The following is a 17,863-nucleotide window of genomic DNA, read 5'->3' on the forward strand; positions in this document are numbered from 1 at the left end:
ATAAAGAACACCTCCCTTCACCAGTGTAACTAACTTTACCTCTGGGATTTTTAAACTTCAACAATAACATTCCTTTTAAAAATCTTATTAAATGTAGCATAAAGGAAGGTAAAAAAAAATGAAAAAAATTTGAAAAATGAAGTTATTTAAAAGTCCAAAAATATACTAAGTTAAAACCTCATAAAGATACTATGAAAAAGAAATAGCTACCAAGGAATCTTAGAACTAATATTAATAATAAGCTTTCAATTTAAGAAATCCATTATTACACTGCTAAAACATGGCTTTTTTTTTTCAGATATTGTTAAATTTGTTTTCATCATAAATGTTATCTAGTTCTTGTAATTGAAAATTTCTTAGACCACAGTAAAATTCAATATATGGTTTTATTTTGCTATTAAAGCTGTAGCCAAAGGGCCAAATTTTAAATCCTCACCTTACAGTTGAGGTATAAGCCTGAGTGTAGTTTGCTGTTTGGTTTTTTCCCCCCACTGGGACTTTAGGGGAGAAAAAAAATGCAATGTGGTAAATAAATGCTTAAAATAAGATATTTTCTTCTCTCCCTGCTTCAGAATCTACAAGTTTCACTGAAAATTGCCAAGAGCATTGAACTTCAATACATGGGTAGAGAACAGCTTTACCAATTGTGTAAATATATTATGTTCTGGACGCCTGAACTATTGACCTTCTCTATGAGGGTGATGCATCTAAATGTCAGTTAATCATAAAGCAATGACACAATGTGTTACCAAGAAGCAGAAGGCAATTTAATAGAGCAATTTTAACATGCAATTGCTAAAGCATGCGATACAGACAATTTCTGATGATGGCATCACTTATTTCCCTTTACTGAGAGAAAGGGAAACAGTCGTTTCTTAACTTCAATACCAGATGGTATACCCAGAGGAAAAAGACACGTGGAGTAAACCAGGTACATTTTCTTTGACTGTTCAATGAAGTTTTAGAATTATTCCCCATTTAAGGCTGCACATTTATATCTTTTTTACATTACAAAATGCCTTAAGAAATACTGTATGAACAATAATATGGGTCAGGGTGTAAGTTAGCAGAGAAATAATCATACCCTTCAGGTGCAAGAAGAAGCATGAGCAAGCGTAGGAGGCTATCGCCACAAAGGCTGTAATTACCAACTCTTCTAACTGGAAAGACCCCATAACAAGTAATTGCTCTTACCAGATGATTTTAATGTACTTTAGAAAGAAAACAAAAAATAGCGTTGGCAACGAGGAAAGCATTTTCAGAAAAGGGTGTATTAAAAACATTTTTACTCTTCTTAACTGTTTAAAATTTTAGAAAAGCACATATTTAATCTTAAGCACATGTATTAAGTACTTACATAAAAGTTGCAAAATTATGTTATCTTAGAGTAAGTTGTTATCCCTGTAAATATAACTAATTAGTTACATGCACATATCTTTCTGATTTAACCTGTTATATTTTCAAGTATAGAAATTTATTTCTTCTATTTCTTTTGTTTGTGTATGAGCCATAACCGGGGTGCGAGGAGTTAGTCCTGGCTCTGTGCTCTGTGCTCAGATATCTCTCCTAGCAGGCTCGAGGGCCATATGAGATGCCAGGGATTGAATTTAGTGTCATCTGTGTGCAAAGCAAATGCCCTACCACTGTACTATCACCCCGGCCCCTTACTACTTCATTTATAGTACTATATTAATGTGCATGTATGTGTGTAGGGATTTTAGGAAGATCAAATAGTAGAATTAAAAAAGAAAGAATTTTGTATTTTAAAGTATAAGAAAACTGGATACTCTAGATAAACAAACTAAAAATATAAGACTATAATTCTGATTTCCCTGAGTTAGATTTACCAGTTCAGAAAATTGTGATACAAATATATCTCACTGAGAAAATTGCGGTGAAATAAACATATTATAATAGATTCAGCTGACTATGTTAAACATTAAACTTTGAAAAATCAAAATCTGCACTTTAAAATAGAAATTCTACAAGTTAATACAGATAAGTAAAATTAATTGACTCCTTTAAAAGTTACTGAGAACTTTTTGAAAGAAAAAAAAACTATTTTGCGAGAATTAAATTTCAAAATCTTAAATATATTCATTTAAAAAATATTATAGAATAGCATTCTATCTGTGACAAATTAATGTAAGAATTTATAGTGCTATTTCGGCAGCACATATACTAAAATTGGAACAATACAGAGAAGATTAGCATGGCCCCTGCTCAAGGATGACATGCAAATTTGTGAAGCATCCCATAATTTTTTTTTTCCTCTCTTTTTTTTTTTTTTTTTTTTGGTTTTTGGGCCACACCCGTTTGACGCTCAGGGGTTACTCCCGGCTATGTGCTCAGAAATCGCCCCTGGCTTGGGGGAACCATATGGGACGCCGGGGGATCGAACCGCTGTCCGTTCCTTGGCTAGCGCTTGTAAGGCAGGCACCTTACCTCCAGCGCCACCGCCCGGCCCCAACATCCCATAATTTTTAAAGAGAAAAAAAAAGAATTTGTAAGAGGTTGCACTGTTTAAAATAATTAGAATTTAACGTTATTTTTAAAAATTCACGTAAAGCTAATAATCAGACACACATATAGGTGTATGTACTTAAGTAAAGGAGATAGACTTCTTAAGGCAAAATGGTGATCAAAAAATTCAGGGTGTACTAAAATAGTAATTTGAAAATAATCAATAATATTCAAACAACTTATATTAATGGTGAGATACTCTATATACAATGTGATATTCTCTCAGTTTTGATTAAAATACTGGAAGAACCAGTAGTCATAAATTATATAATTAAACAAAGTCTAACTAAAAAAAGTTAGATAAGGATTTCTCCAAATATTACTTTTGGCTTTCAAGGAGATTATAACTCTGTATTATGAAGAATTTGGGGTTATTACCATCTCTAAGACATATCAGGTAATATAGTTAGCACAGGTTATGATTTATTTATATTCTAGAAGACCAAACTGAAGGCAATAATAGTACTGATAACATTTTGAGGTTAACTATAAAGAAAAGAATATGAATTTTGTAAAGGGGAAGATGGTGACATTCTAATTTTAATTACTATTATATCAGTGCTTATATGATACTTAAGTACATTCACATATACTTTTAATTCTGTGTAAAAATGACATTATGTACTTTCATATTTATCTGAAAACAGAGCAAGTTTAATCAACATTCCTTAAAGAAAAATAGCAGTTGTTCTATTATACAATGCATTTAAAAATCTAATAATAAGCACTTGATGAGATTATACACATATATATTATGAGGACATTAAAAATGTAAAAAATCAGAAAGTACACCATCAGTACAAGATAGTTTAAAAATGAAGTTTTTAAATAAAATTAAAATCGAGTGAGTCTGATATAATTACATTTACAAGAGCTTTCAAATTAAATGTTTCTGAAGAATCAGTACAAAAAAGATCAAAACAATTCCAAAATGTCAAGACATTTACAAATTTGAAAGATGCTGGAAATTATTTTTATTCTATCCCCTCCCCAGAGATAAAAGTATTCTCAAAATAAAATACCTAAAAGCACTTCACAGTCATATTTTCACTTATTTTGGTTCGATATGTAATCTGAACATTAAGCATCCAATAGGGACAGATCAATGCTCACTAACATGTTGTTTTAATCCATTTAATACAACATGAAACTAGCTTTTAAACACAAACTCATTTGGTTTCAGTCCCATTTGGCCCACACACCAATCGCCAATTTAAATTACTTTTCAGGTTAAACCGTAATTAAAATACACTGTAGTAATTTTTATGAGTTACTAATTTTGAGCTATTTTTATTAAACTAGTATTAAGAAATCAGATGAAATGAATAGATAGGAAATAAGATTTGGATATAGGAAATAAGAGACAGACTTCTCTAATCAAATACTTCTCATCATTTTAATTTGTATATAGTTCATATAAATTAACTATAGAAACTGGTTATTTTAGTGAATAGGCTTACATGGAGTGCCATGGCATGCATCTTAATGTCCCTGGTTATCAACAGATTAAAAAGTTTCAATACTATGACTGGAAATTCAGTCCCACCAGTGCAACATGTCTCTAGGACCTTAAGACCAATGTTATTCAGAAGGTCATGCATGGCTTGAGAGCTCTGGCCTGAGCTAATTATTTATATTATTTTTTTGAGCTTAACATTAAAAAATATGTTTATTTTTCAGAAAATATGTAGCACCGTCTCAATAAAGTAAACTACATTGCTAATATTTTTAGTATTTGTATAAGATATTGTAGTTTGTTTAAATGGAATTTTCTATATTAATATGGGATACTGTGATAAGTAAAATTACTTCTAGGCTTCTTTGCAGCATTTCCTTAAATTATTACTCTAACCAGATGAGGCAAGGGAATGAATTTACCTCTCCATTTATATAACAATCATGTATATCATTACAAAATGTGATAGCAATTAGCAGTAGAGAAAATCTTTAATAGGGGAATTGAGCAATAATACAGCAGGTAAGACACCTGCCTTGTGAAAGAAGAACCTAGATTTGATTGCAAGAAATAGATCTGGTCACCATAACACTACCAGAGCTATTCTCTGAGTGAAGGACCAAGAATAAGGCCTGAGCACTGCCATGTGTGGGACCTACTCCCACAAAAAAGACAAAAAAGAAAGTTTTTAAGTCAATTTAAGGGTTAAGACTTAGCCACAGACAAATACACAACAGTCTTTTTGGCTAAACTGCTTTATTAAGCTCAGGAACCATCTTTAAAAACAATAGATCATATATTTTCTATTTATTTCCTATTGATTGCCATAGTTTAATGTAAGCATAAGAAAAACATTACTAGAGGGGTCAGAGAGATGGCACAGCGGTAAGGCATTTGCCCTGCATTCGGCCAACCCAGGACAAACCCAGTTTAATTCCGGGCATCCCATATGGTCCCTCAAGCTTGCCACGAGCAAGTTCTGAGCACAGAGCCAGGAGTAACCCTTAAGCATCTCCAGGTGTGGCCTTAAAAACAATAAATAAATAAATAAATAAATAAATAAATATAAATAAACTGCTTTTTTAAAAAAATGAAATAGAAAAGCATTACTAAATAAAAATCAAATAAATCTCAAAAATATTTAAGATGACACTCAGCAATTGAATTTTCCTTTGATTTTAGAATACAATTCCAGTTGGGAAGTCATGGATTATCATAAATGCTAAAAAGAGTATAAAGAAATAAAAGACATTTTTTTTTTTTTTTTTGGTTTTTGGGCCACACCCGGTAACGCGCAGGGGTTACTCCTGGCTATGCGCTCAGAAGTCGCTCCTGGCTTGGGGGACCATATGGGACGCCGGGGGATCGAACCGCGGTCCGTCTCCTAGGCTAGCGCAGGTAAGGCAGGCACCTTACCTCCAGCGCCACCGCCCGGCCCCAATAAAAGACATTTTATACATATGAACATCTTCAGTTGAGCAAAGTCTAGGACTTCAGTTAGTAAACCATGAGTCATAAATGTTCAATATGCTTACAAAAATCTAAGGGCTGACACTGAGGTATTTAACATAATGCTTTATGGAAACATAGCGAGGGAGAGAAACTTAAACAACAAAATATCACTTTACAATAAAAAAAAGTCTGGACAAGAACTGGGTGCTGTGGGGCCAGGAGCAGTGGCACAAGCAGTAAGGCGTTTGCCTTGCAAGCACTAACCTAGGATGGACCTCAATTCGATCCTCCAGCATCCCATATGGTCCCCCAAGTCAAGAGCAATTTCTGAGCACAGACTCAGGAGTAACCCCTGAGCATCACAGGGTGTGGCCCAAAAACAAACAAACAAAAATAAGAACTGGGTGCTGAAAGGAGATATATTGATATGCATGCCATGCCTTCATTAGCAATAGTTCAAACAACAGTGTCAAAATAAAAGAGAGAATGAGAGAGACAGAGAGAGAGAGAGACAGAGAGAGAGAGAGAGAGAGAGAGAGAGAGAGAGAGAGAGAGAATGTGTGTGTGTGGAGTGTGAGAGTGTGAGAGAGAGAGATAGGAAGAGAGAGAAGGAAAATGGCACAGTGGCTGGCTGGAAAGGGAAAACAGAAGGGAAACTGGGGACATTGGTGAAGGGTAGTGTATATTCTATGACTGAAACTTAACGATGAACAATTTTGTAACTACGATGCTTAAATACAATAATTATATTAAAATATCACTTTAATAAAGCAGTAAAAATGAACTAAAATGCATATTAATAACTTAAACAATTACATTTTTCAAGGTTTTAAATAGCCAACAAATTCCGATTGTAAAAGCATGACAGTAGGAAAGCAGTATTTATTTATATATAATTCTTTAATTTCATTCTGAGGAGGAGGTAATTTTTTCTTACAAACTGTTAATGCAACAGTCTGCTTCAGAAAATTAAAGGTAGTGCAATAAAAAGTTTAGAATCATAAGCAAGTCCATATATTTCACAACTGGATATCAGGTGGCTGAGTTAATCCTCACAACAGCATTATTTTTCCTTGGTTTTTGGGCCAAACCAGTGGCACTAAGGGGTTATTCTTGGCACTGTGCTCAGAAATTGCTCCAAACAGACTCAGGAGACCATATGGGATGCCAGGAATCATACTGAGGAATGTCTTGTTGGCCATGTGCAAGGCAAATACCCTACCACTGTGCTATCTATTTCAGTATTTTTGAATGCAAATTTTTCTCATTAAACCTCGGATCACTGTAATTTTCTTAATTATTTTTATCAGATATATCCTCTGTACTGAGTGCAACAAAATGATAAAGGAAATATAATTCTTTGAAGTAGAAAAAAACTGTATTTGTGAGAAATATATAGGCATGTTCTCTCAATGATAATTTAATCTCCATGAATAAGGAGCAAGCTTAGCTAAATCACACTACTCAACTGTGGATTCATAATAATACTGACTATCAAGAGAGAAACTTCCCAGTACTCTGAAATTAGCCAAATAATGATATAACCATAGTGGTATATGCCAACTCAGAAATACTAATAAAGTAGATATAAATCATATGCCTAATAATTGAAATTTGATACTTTTATCTAAAAGATTTTTTACTCTGCTCATTAATCTGCTATTCAATCTTACCTGCACATTTGGTTCTGGTGATCAGTGGTGGTCCTGGGAGCCCTGTTCCACCTTCACCAGGTCTTGTAAGTAGAACACGAATTTCATATTCAGTATCTGGATCCAAATGCCATAATTTATATGTTGGAGCATTGACTGCATGGGTTTCTGTCCAGGATCCTGATGTCATTCGATACTCCACTTCTTTTAAGATAATGGGACCATCACCAATGATGGAGTTGGCATTTAGCTGTATCAGTAAGTAAGTTGGTCCAACACCAAGCAGCTGGGGAGGAGCTATGGGTCTTGGTGGTTCTAGAAAGATAGAAAAAAATCAAAGTACGAATTAGAAATACTATGACAAATCAAACGATTAAAGCCTATCAACTACATAACAGAAGATTTATTTATGATAAATATTCATATAAAACCAGAGCATGATTGGTCCTGCAGTAATGATTTGTATATTACCATCTTACTTACCTTGTTTGGCCATATATAATTAGCTGAAGATGCAGGGTAACAGAACTCAAGTACATATACAGAGAAGAACCAATTACATCCCCAATGGAAAAATTATAGACATTAACATTTTTTGTCTATCCAGGTCATATCACAGTTTACACAGAAGTGCTTGTCTCTCTTAAACAAGAACTCGAGTAGCCAAAACTGAACAACATTGAGTACATTCACTGTAGCAAAGTACTTTTTAAAAAGAAAATATGTTCAGTGTTAGTATAAAATCATTTTTACCATGTTTTCCATTAGTAAAAATGTACCTATCCTAGAATAAACTCTTGTAAAAGCCAAGGAAAATAAAGAAAAATAGTTAGGAGATAAATAGATCTTGTGACATACATAATAAAGTACAGTGGACCTTTGGTATTCTTGAGAAACTGAAGTCATTATAAATCTATAAATCAGTACATATTGCCAGAACGCATTGTAATACTCTGATGATGATTATGTTTAAGCTGTGTTTTTCAGTTCCAAGGAGAGAGAAAGGGAAGGAGGGAGGGTCATAGGGAAAGGAGAAAATTCCCTGCCCTAGAGACAGGCAGGGATAGGAATGGGAGGGAAACAAGGAAATCTGTGGCAAGAAGGTTGCTGAAGGATAATGTATACTGTATAAGTTAGCCCCAATAATGAACAATGTGTAACCATGGTGCTTAAATAAAGCAATTAATTAAAACAAAAGGTACCTGTTATGGTGCAGGCAGGGGTGAGGGGTGCATATGGGAGGACCTCTGAGAATACTGGTGAAAGGAGTTGACACTGGTGGTGCAATTGGTGATAAAATATTGTCTGATAAAACTTTACCATGAATAACTTTGTGAAACAAAATGCATTAAATACAATATTTAATTATAAAAGAGAAACATATGAATTTGTTTTGCACTTTTCATGTTTTGTTTTATTTTGCTTGAGATGTGAGTTACAATCAATACCATTCAGAGATTGCTCCTGGCAGTCAATATATTACATGGAATGCTGGTATTAAAAACATGGATGGTTGCATGCAAAGAACCTTGAATTTTGTAACATCTCTTTCCCTTGCCTACGTTAATATTTCATGTAAGATAAGAAAATGCATGTGCCATATAAACTTCATATCTAATTATTTCTACTTAGGGGAAGTAGTTCATATGAACTGATATAAAAAATTTAATAGCAGGGAGAATGAGAATGCTCAGAGGGTGGAACAATGCTTTGCATTAGGATATCAGAATTCTACTGCCTGCAACATATGGTACCCTAAGCAGAGAGCTGGAGTAGCCCTTGAGAACTACAATATTTCAAACTCTGAATAAAATAAAATCCTTAACAATAAAGTCTAAACTTTAATTAAAAATATATAAAGATTTCTTGAAACTAATTTAATGAAGAGACAAATTAACAAAATCTATAGGACACAGCAAAAGCATTAATTAAGAGGAATCTAATAGCAACACTGGTGCACCTAAGAAAAGAAAAGGAGAAAAGTCAATGAAAGAAACACATACTTTAAATTTCTAAAATATCAAAAACAAATGGATTAGGAAACTAGTAGGCAAAAAGAAGTAGTAAAAACCAGAGGAAAAAAATAATGACATAGAAGAAATACAAAATAAATCAATGAAACAATAGCTGGGTCAAAAGAAAAAACAAGATAAACAAACCTTGGGGGAAAAAGGATAAAGAGCTCAACATAAATCAGATTAGAAACAAAAATGAGAAAAAAGGAGAATTCACAGTAAGGAAGTAAGCTTATTATGAATAACTTTTTTTTTTTTTTTTTAGTTTTTTTTAAGTCACACCTGGGGGTGCTCAGGGATTACTCCTGGCTCTGCACTCAGAAATCACACCTGGCAGACTCGAGGACCGCGGTTCGATCCCCCGGTGTCCCATATGGTCCCCCAAGAAGCCAGGAGCAACTTCTGAGCGCATAGCCAGAAGTAACCCCTGAGCATCACAGAGTGTGGCCCCCAAAAAAACAAACAAACAAACAAACAACAAACACAACAATTAAGTGGGATTCATTCCATGGAAGTTTCAATACAAGCAAATTAGTTAACGTAAAAAAATCAGTAAAAGGAAAAATAAATATCATAAGATCCAACACCCATTAATGATTAAAAAAATTTAAGTAAATTACAAACAACATAACAATAGAGGTGAGAGTTCTATACCACAAAAAAGTAAAAACACTTAAGGAACTAAAGACATGAAAATAAATGAAAAAACATTCTGTGATCCTAGATCAAAAACAATCAGCATTGTCAAAATTACAGTCTATCTGAACCTAAACTACTATATAGATACAATGCAATCCCTATCCTAATTCAGACAACATTCTTCAAAGACTTCGAACAGTCAATTATAAGTATTTTTTTTGTTTTTTTTTTTTGTTTTTTTGGGCCACACCCTTTTGACCCTCAAGGGTTACTCCTGGCTATGAGCTCAGAAATCGCCCCTGGCTTGGGGGGATGATATGGGACGCCAGGGGATTGAATCGCGGTAGTTTGCAAGGCAGACACCTTACCTCTAGCGCCACCTTCCCGGCCCCAATTATAAAGGTTTTTAATCTTTTTTAATTAATTCTTTATTTTTAATTATGAGAACAATGATGCAAAGAGGACAAGGTAAAGTTACAGTGAAAGAACAATCGCACATAAACAGTTCTCAGAAGAAATCCCCTTGCTGACGACTAAATATTGAACTTACAGTCAAAGAACATTAAGAAAAATAAGGCAGAACCCATGTACAATTACTGTGTCCACAAGTCTCCAGGTTGTAGTACATTATAACATTTCTTAGCAGTACACAAAGCAACCTAAAGCCATGAGATTTATGTGACTCCTTAAACATTAAAGGCATAGTATTTTTTTATATTTTCATGCACATGCATATTAGTTTAAGTTAACATCAAAAGTTCAAGAGGATTTTTTTTTAAGGGTTAGTCAAAAGAGCACAGCAAAAACGGTGTTAGAGTGGCAAATATTGTTTGCATAGGCCCACCGAAATATGGGGGACAAGGAAAGGAAAAGCCTTGGTCTAAATAGAAGGAGACCCTACCCCTGAAGTTTCCTGGCATAAGACCAACTCTAGGCTCCAGGCAAACTAGTTTATTCAATCCAAGTCTTTGTCTGTAGTGCCAATACAGTTTTATTTTTCACATAGTCTCTATTGTTGGTATCAGGTTTCTGTATTAAAGATCCTGGAATCTGCACATCCTACATTGAAGTCAGGCTGGTGTGGAGTATCCTCTAGTTTCACCTCACAATTAAGAGGCAATACAGAAAGCCCTGTCCAGTAAGCAGGTCATTGTTGATGTTAAGTCTTCTCAGTGTTAAGGGAAGTCTCTTTTGAGTAGGTCGATGTCAGAGCAGCAGTAGGGTCTTCTCTGGTAGAGGATTGCCTCCAGGTGATTTTATAGACAACCTTGGATGTTTCATAGATGTGTTCCCTAGATCAGGGGTGAATGGAGAATGCCCATTCTTCTGAGGCCTGTGCCAGGTCTTTATGTCAATGTTCAGGGTGTAAGGTCACAAGATTTGTGTGTTCCCATCTCTATTAGATAAGAACTTATTTGTATGTATAGTATTTTCCCGTTTTAATGTGCCTATGCAAACAAGAAATAAAGCCATGTGGTGTTATCAGAGTATATGGGGGCGTAAGAACATGCCCAACAATACCCATGACTTGGTTCAAACATAAGCATTAAACTGAGGGACTCTTTCACCAAATTCCCTATTGAACAGTTCACAGAGAGAAGAAAAGATAAAAAAAAAAAAAAAGAGGGGGGGGGGAATCGTCACTGTATAAGAAAATATTCAGCAAAAATTATAACCGTCAGAAAACACACATAAAATGTAGAAAAGACATACGTGTCCTTTTAATGTCTTTTGCAATAGTTGGGTGGGTGTTAACTCCAGGACACCACTTTGGTCTGTAACTTAGGACTCTACAGTAATTAAGTTAAAAAGGGTAAATGTGGAGTAATGATGATGGGGGTAAGAGAGTTAAAGAGAAAAATGATCTTTTGTAGGGGTGTGTGAAAGGGCAGAGTACAAAATGGACATTCTGCATACATAAAAACATAATTCAATGATAGTGAGTACTATTAATGTAGCTTGTGTTAGCGCCCCCACGCGGTTTTGAAAATATAGACTGGTAAGAGATTACCAGTGATGGCTTCAAGAAACTGGGAGGCCGGAAGTTCAGAGCCCCAACCAGACCCTCCCTAAGGAGCCAAGTGGGGAATGGGGGAAAGCCTAGGGTACCTTCAAGCTCTGCCAAGAGACCCACCTCCCTGGCTTGCCCAGGCATGTGGCCTGGGAAGCCCTGGAGATCTGGAGAAAGGCGGTAGAGGGGTGCTGGGGTCACGCAAGTCCTGCACCCCCCCTAGGCCTGGTAAAAAAGGCCTCTGGCATGGCAGAGGTCTGCCGAACCCAATGCTGCTAGAGACTCCCAATTATAAAGTTTGACTAGAATATAAAAAAGCCTAAATATCCAAAACCATAGAGAACAAAGAAAGAAACTGGGAGGCATTTCATTACTGGAAAGATGTACTACGAATTCATGATGATCAAATTCACAAGATATTGGAATAAAGGCAGATTAGCAAACCAATGTGTCAGAATAGAATATCCATGAACAGATTCACAGATATATGGGTACAAAGGAGCTGAGAGCATAAAATAAAGACTCTTTTTCAACAAATTATGTTGGGAAAATATGATAAACACAGGACAGAATTAAAGCTGGGTTCCTACCTTATTCCTTCCATAAACTCAAATCAAATAAATGAAGGACCTTAGGAAGAGAATCAACTCACTAAAAGTAAATTGAGATAAATATGGGCAAAATGCTTCAAGACCTAGACTTCAAAGATGTCTTCAATAATACAGTGGTCACTGGCAATGGCTACAAAATGAAAATTAAACTAATGGCACATTAAACTAAAAATGTCTTTGTTTAAAACTAAAATTTAGTTTTTTAGCCCAAAAGAAACATGATATAAATGTAGAAGACAGCTGAGTGGAAGATCTTTGCTATTAACTATCAGATCTATAAAGTACTAAGAAATATTACCAACAACAATTACAAAATTGAAAAAAAAATAACATCAAATCATGGTATAGGGAATGAAGTCAATTCTGAGAAAAATAATCAGATGGCTTAGAGAAACATAAAATAATGCTTATCATCAATATTAGGGAAATCCAAATCAAGATAACATGAGTTATCAAGTCACCCACCATTGATAATGGCACATAAAAAAATCTGAGAAAAATCTGTGAGCAGAAATATGATTTAAAAATGAAACTCTCATCTAGTCATGGAAATATTGTCTGAAAACATTATGAAAGAATTTGCAGTAAACTCAGATTCGAGTTGCCATATAACCCAACAATTCCATTTTGGTATATACCTCCCCAAGATAGATATAACAATATCATTATTCATAGCAGCTATCCATACAGTAGCTAAGATTTGGAATCAAGCAACGTGGACGGAAGATATGTTAAATGAAGGAAGCTGGAAGGAGGAGAAACATAAGATAATATCAATTTTATGCACTATTTAAAATAACTGGATTGAAGAATGCAATGGCTAAAAGAGTGGTGGGCAGTGAAGTGTACCTAGTGTACCTAGTCAGCGTTGGTCACAGAGTCCAGGGACAAGAAGGAAAGAAATAGAATGAAGGGAAAGGGAGGGTAAAACAGATGAAAACAGAGGACAGGGATCAAGGGGATTCAGGAACATCTATGGTGTATGAAGGAAAGAGATAAATATCCAAATCACAGAATCAACAACACTGAAATTACAAGACCCAAATTTTAACTACCAAACATAAACTCAACTATGAATAAATCTATAAACCAGAGTGCTTGATAAAAAAGTTGTAAAAAATTGATATTTATTTGAAAAATATCATCATGTGATCAAAACTAATGGTGCACTATTTCTATTTTACAAGTGACTTTGAAAAGTACTCACAACATAAAGTTTACCTAAAAGCACAAAAGAGGAAAAAGAAAAAGGACAGTAGACAAGATGATTGCTTTGAATGATAACCAGCCCAGGTTTGAATTCCAGCACTACATGTGGCTTCCAACTAATGCAGGAGTGATCTAGCATCTCAAGAAGGAATATCTGAGCTTCCCTGAATGACTCTTGAGCATAGAGCCAGAAGTATGTCTTAAGGACAATGAGTTGTGACAACTCCCTGATGCCATTCCCCCTAATATTTTTTTTCACTTATGAAGAAAGATATTTTCCATATCATGAAACTGTGTGAACAGGTGTAACAAGTTCCATATTTAGCATTTGCATAAATTTAGGTGAAAATGAAAAAAAGGAGATAATTGATATATTTTCTAATTTGTCAGCTAAAACTAAACTGAATAAAGAATGGACATAATGGAAAAATGCAAATACCTTCCCAGAGTAACTAAATGGTGCACATAATTTGAGAGGTAGAACAGTATTTTATGAATAACCTAATGTCTTATATACACAATGTTTGCTTTCACTCCTTGTGGCTCAAATACTGACTAATTTAACTTAGTGGAAGCAATGCAGAATAAATAACTTACCAGGGTTCTAAACCAGAGTAGCAAAATACCTAACATCTAAACAACCTAAAGGGGTCTGAAATTGAACATAGTAAATTATATATTCCAAATGAATTCTATATAATAAATCTTGAGTAAGCTTTACATTACTCTGTTCAGGTATACAAAAACAAATCTAATAAACATATATTGAATGCTACAGTTATGAAACGACTGCAAATCACTGAAGTGGAAAAGAAAAAGAAAAACAAAACGGAAAATAGATTTGACAGGAAGAAAAGGGAATTTAAAATAAAACAACATATCGTAAAAACCAAAATGAAAACATAATAGTTCCTCTTATTTCTATTTTTAAGGAAATTGCATATTAAAAGAAAGTCAAGAGACCTAGTTTCAGAAATAAATACACTAAAACTTAGTTCAAATGAATACTATTACCTATGTATTATTTATAAATAAACTATTAAAAATTTTTACAAGGATATTGTTAAAAAAGTAACAAGTCCTATATTTGATAATATTTGCTTTGTTTTACTCTTTGCCAGAGAACATATATATTTTAAAATGAAAAATACTAATATTTTATAAAATACTAATGTTTTATGTCTATGAAGATATAGTTGTTAATTAGCAACTTGGCTTCCAGAAATGCGATATTTCATTATGATCCACTTTACTTATTAAGACCAGAGAAATAAAAGCAGCCCAGTAATCAAAGCAGTAGCTCAAATACAGAATAGCAACAAGCTTAAAAAAGTTGACTAAGACTATGAATGTAAAACAACAAACCTAGCAGTAATGAGACTAATATACAACTAAATATTAAATTTTTATGTAGGAGGTAAAAAGTAGCCTCTTATTAGCATATGTATTTTTTCAGACCCTTGAGAACAAAGACTTATTTATAAAATCTCTATTCATTTCAATAAATTATGCATGAACTTTAATCAGTTAGCAATTGAAAAAGTAACTGTTCAGCAGCAATATTAATATTCTTCATAACTTAATATACTGTCAGACCCTGAGGTGTGGTGTGAATGAATCCCAATTGTACACTAGGTATCAACTGAAGCATGCAATACCCAAAATACAAGATAAACTTGCTGATGTTACCAATTAACTTTCAATTAATGACTTACATTCATTATTCTGAGCTAAACCCATAATAAAATTGCAATTATACACTCAAATTGCTTTATTTGCTTTATCTCTTTCAAATAATTTTAAAAGTGTCTTGAAATAAAAATTAGTCATTATGAGTGTATATTCAACCCCAATTATTTCTATTAGAATACTATTTTGTACACTGTGTTTCTTATGAAAATTCAGCCAATAAACTAAAAAATTGGTATTAGAAATCAAAGCCAGTATAAAGGTTAGGTAAGAAATTATCTTAACTGCATGACATCTAAATTCATCATTAAATAAATTACATATATTTTTTTTCAAATCTATTTCTTCCACCTTACTTGATTTACGGAAGTATCTCAAACTGTACCTCACATTATAGATGCTGTAAATGCATTTATCTATTACAGCTGTAAAAACGTACAAAATAGTTGGAGACTTGCAATACCTGAAATATACTTTCCACAGTTCTGTGGGCCAGATGTTCAAAAATAAGTATCACGAGGTCAAAATTAAGATGGCAGCAGGCCATATTTCATCCAAATTATTTAGATGAAAATTAGCCCCTTGCCTCTTCCAACATCTGGTGACTGCTGGTACTCCTTGGCTTCTAGCCACATCAGTTCAGTATCTATCTGATAATACATATTTCTCTAAATGTCTACTTCTACGACCCACTAATGAAGACAAAATAAATGCTCTTAGAGTCCATAAGGATATTTTAGATATTGTCCTCAACTCAAGACTCTTAATTTAATTGCCTGCACAAAAATAACAGTTACAGTAATAAAGAGTTTATCTTTGAGGATGACTTTTCAACCATGATTTTATTAATGGGGACATTTTAGCTCGCCTTCCAGCAGATAGCTTGTAAGCTTAAATATTTCAAGGAGTTTCCCAATAAAGACTAATTTGTTTGTTTGTTTATGAACCACACCTGGCAGTGCTCAGGGGTTACTCCCGGCTCTGTGCTCAGAAATCACTCCTGGCAGGCTCAGGGGATCGTGTGGGATGCTGGGATATGAACCACCAGCCGTCCTGGATTGGCTGTGTACAAGGCAAATGCCCTACCATTCTGCTATCTCTCCGGCCCCAAATAAGGACAGAACTTAAAAGAAAAGTAATGATTAAACGTTATTACTCCTTATATTCCTCTATTAATTATTTAAAAAATAAATAAATAGAATGGGTGTCATCCCAAGGACCAACCCTGAGACACACATAAACACACAACAAAAAGACATAGGTAGGCAAGAGACAGGAAGAGAGGACTTAAGGCAGGGAGGAAGGAATGAACAGAGGAAGGAAAGGAGGGAGGGAGGGAAGGAAGGAGGGAGGGGGAAGGAAGAAAGGTCTTAATTTTATATAATATTATTTCTTAAAACTACAAGAGGCAATGCTCCTTATGATGTCCATACTTTATGGACATCCTTATGATGACATACTTTATGACAGTATTATAGTAATTATTTAGAGCTGGATATTTTCTTCTGTCCAATTATTTGTTTACCTAAATGAGTGGAAAACATTAAAAATCAATGTTGTTCTAATTACAATTCCACACATTAAAATTCTGACACAATTCCAGTTAATTAAAAAAATTATTAGGTCACATTCCTTAACTTTCCTTCTAATCATCAACTGAATCCAGAGATATAAGAGACAAAGAACAGAAGCATTGTATTAGTATACTGTATAAATTGAGAAATAACTAACCATCATTCCCCAAATAATTTTATAGCTTTCCAATTACCCTCAAAAGAAAATTATTTAATGTTACATTATTGATACAATAACAATGAAATAATAGTTCCAGTGAAAAGAAAGTTGTTTTTTTTTAACCACAGTCCCAAGAGAAATGACAAGCATTTTAGAGGAAAAAGATAATTAAAATAAAAAAAGGCATTTTCTCTGGGCATTTAACATCATATATATGAAAACCAAATCTATTTCATTTTTCTTGAACATTAAAAATGAAATGAATATTTAAAAATTTAGCCACATTTAGTTATGTCCTCCTATACTCAAACTATGAAAAGATATAAAAGTGTGAGATTCTTTGAAATTTGGTTATTTTTTAATTAATTCAGATGTCCACACCTAATAAATTCTAAGTCAGACAAAAACATTCCATTCAGAGCTCTGCCTAGAGTCTAATACGCTCATTTTTTATTACTGATGTTGGGATTAATTCAAACAGAAAATTTTCAATTAAAATTCTTATATTTTAGTTGAACTGAGATTATAAGCATAAATAAATTATTGCAGGACATATTACTCTTATTTTTGTAACTTAACAATCCAAGAGGCACTTCTTTTAAATAACATCATACAGACTGCTCAAAGTTACAGTTGACGCTAAGATATGAGAACATTTGTTGTTGTCAAACCAAGGCTATAATAAGAGCACACATACCAAATATTAATTCAAAAGAACTGTAATAACTTATGAAGATATGATGGGGTCTCCCAAAAATGTCAGCCATGTTATAGTGGAGTATTAAAGTGTCTATACTGTTTCAAAGTGCCTATATTTCTACACTAATTCTCACAAAAAAAATAATCTTGGGAGAGGGTTACACAAAAAAAGC

At 33.8% G+C, this 17,863-nt stretch overlaps 1 protein-coding gene and 1 non-coding gene across 5 annotated transcripts in view; one reads left to right on the forward strand and one right to left on the reverse strand.

Annotated features, from left to right (window-relative positions):
- PTPRK (protein tyrosine phosphatase receptor type K) overlaps positions 1-17,863 on the reverse strand; it is a 559,851-nt gene that overhangs the window by 199,973 nt on the left and 342,015 nt on the right. For all 4 annotated transcript variants that reach the window (XM_049771094.1, XM_049771093.1, XM_049771092.1 and 1 more), the window contains exon 7: positions 7,105-7,398. In XM_049771094.1, coding sequence (XP_049627051.1) covers positions 7,105-7,398 — 294 coding nt within the window. The remainder of the gene's footprint in view (positions 1-7,104; positions 7,399-17,863) is intronic.
- On the forward strand, positions 2,159-2,264 carry LOC126008335 (U6 spliceosomal RNA). The gene has a single exon (XR_007495670.1). It is a non-coding gene; the product is annotated as a U6 spliceosomal RNA (small nuclear RNA).

Source organism: Suncus etruscus, chromosome 4 (assembly GCF_024139225.1).
Source record: "Suncus etruscus isolate mSunEtr1 chromosome 4, mSunEtr1.pri.cur, whole genome shotgun sequence".
Taxonomy (NCBI): domain Eukaryota; kingdom Metazoa; phylum Chordata; class Mammalia; order Eulipotyphla; family Soricidae; genus Suncus; species Suncus etruscus.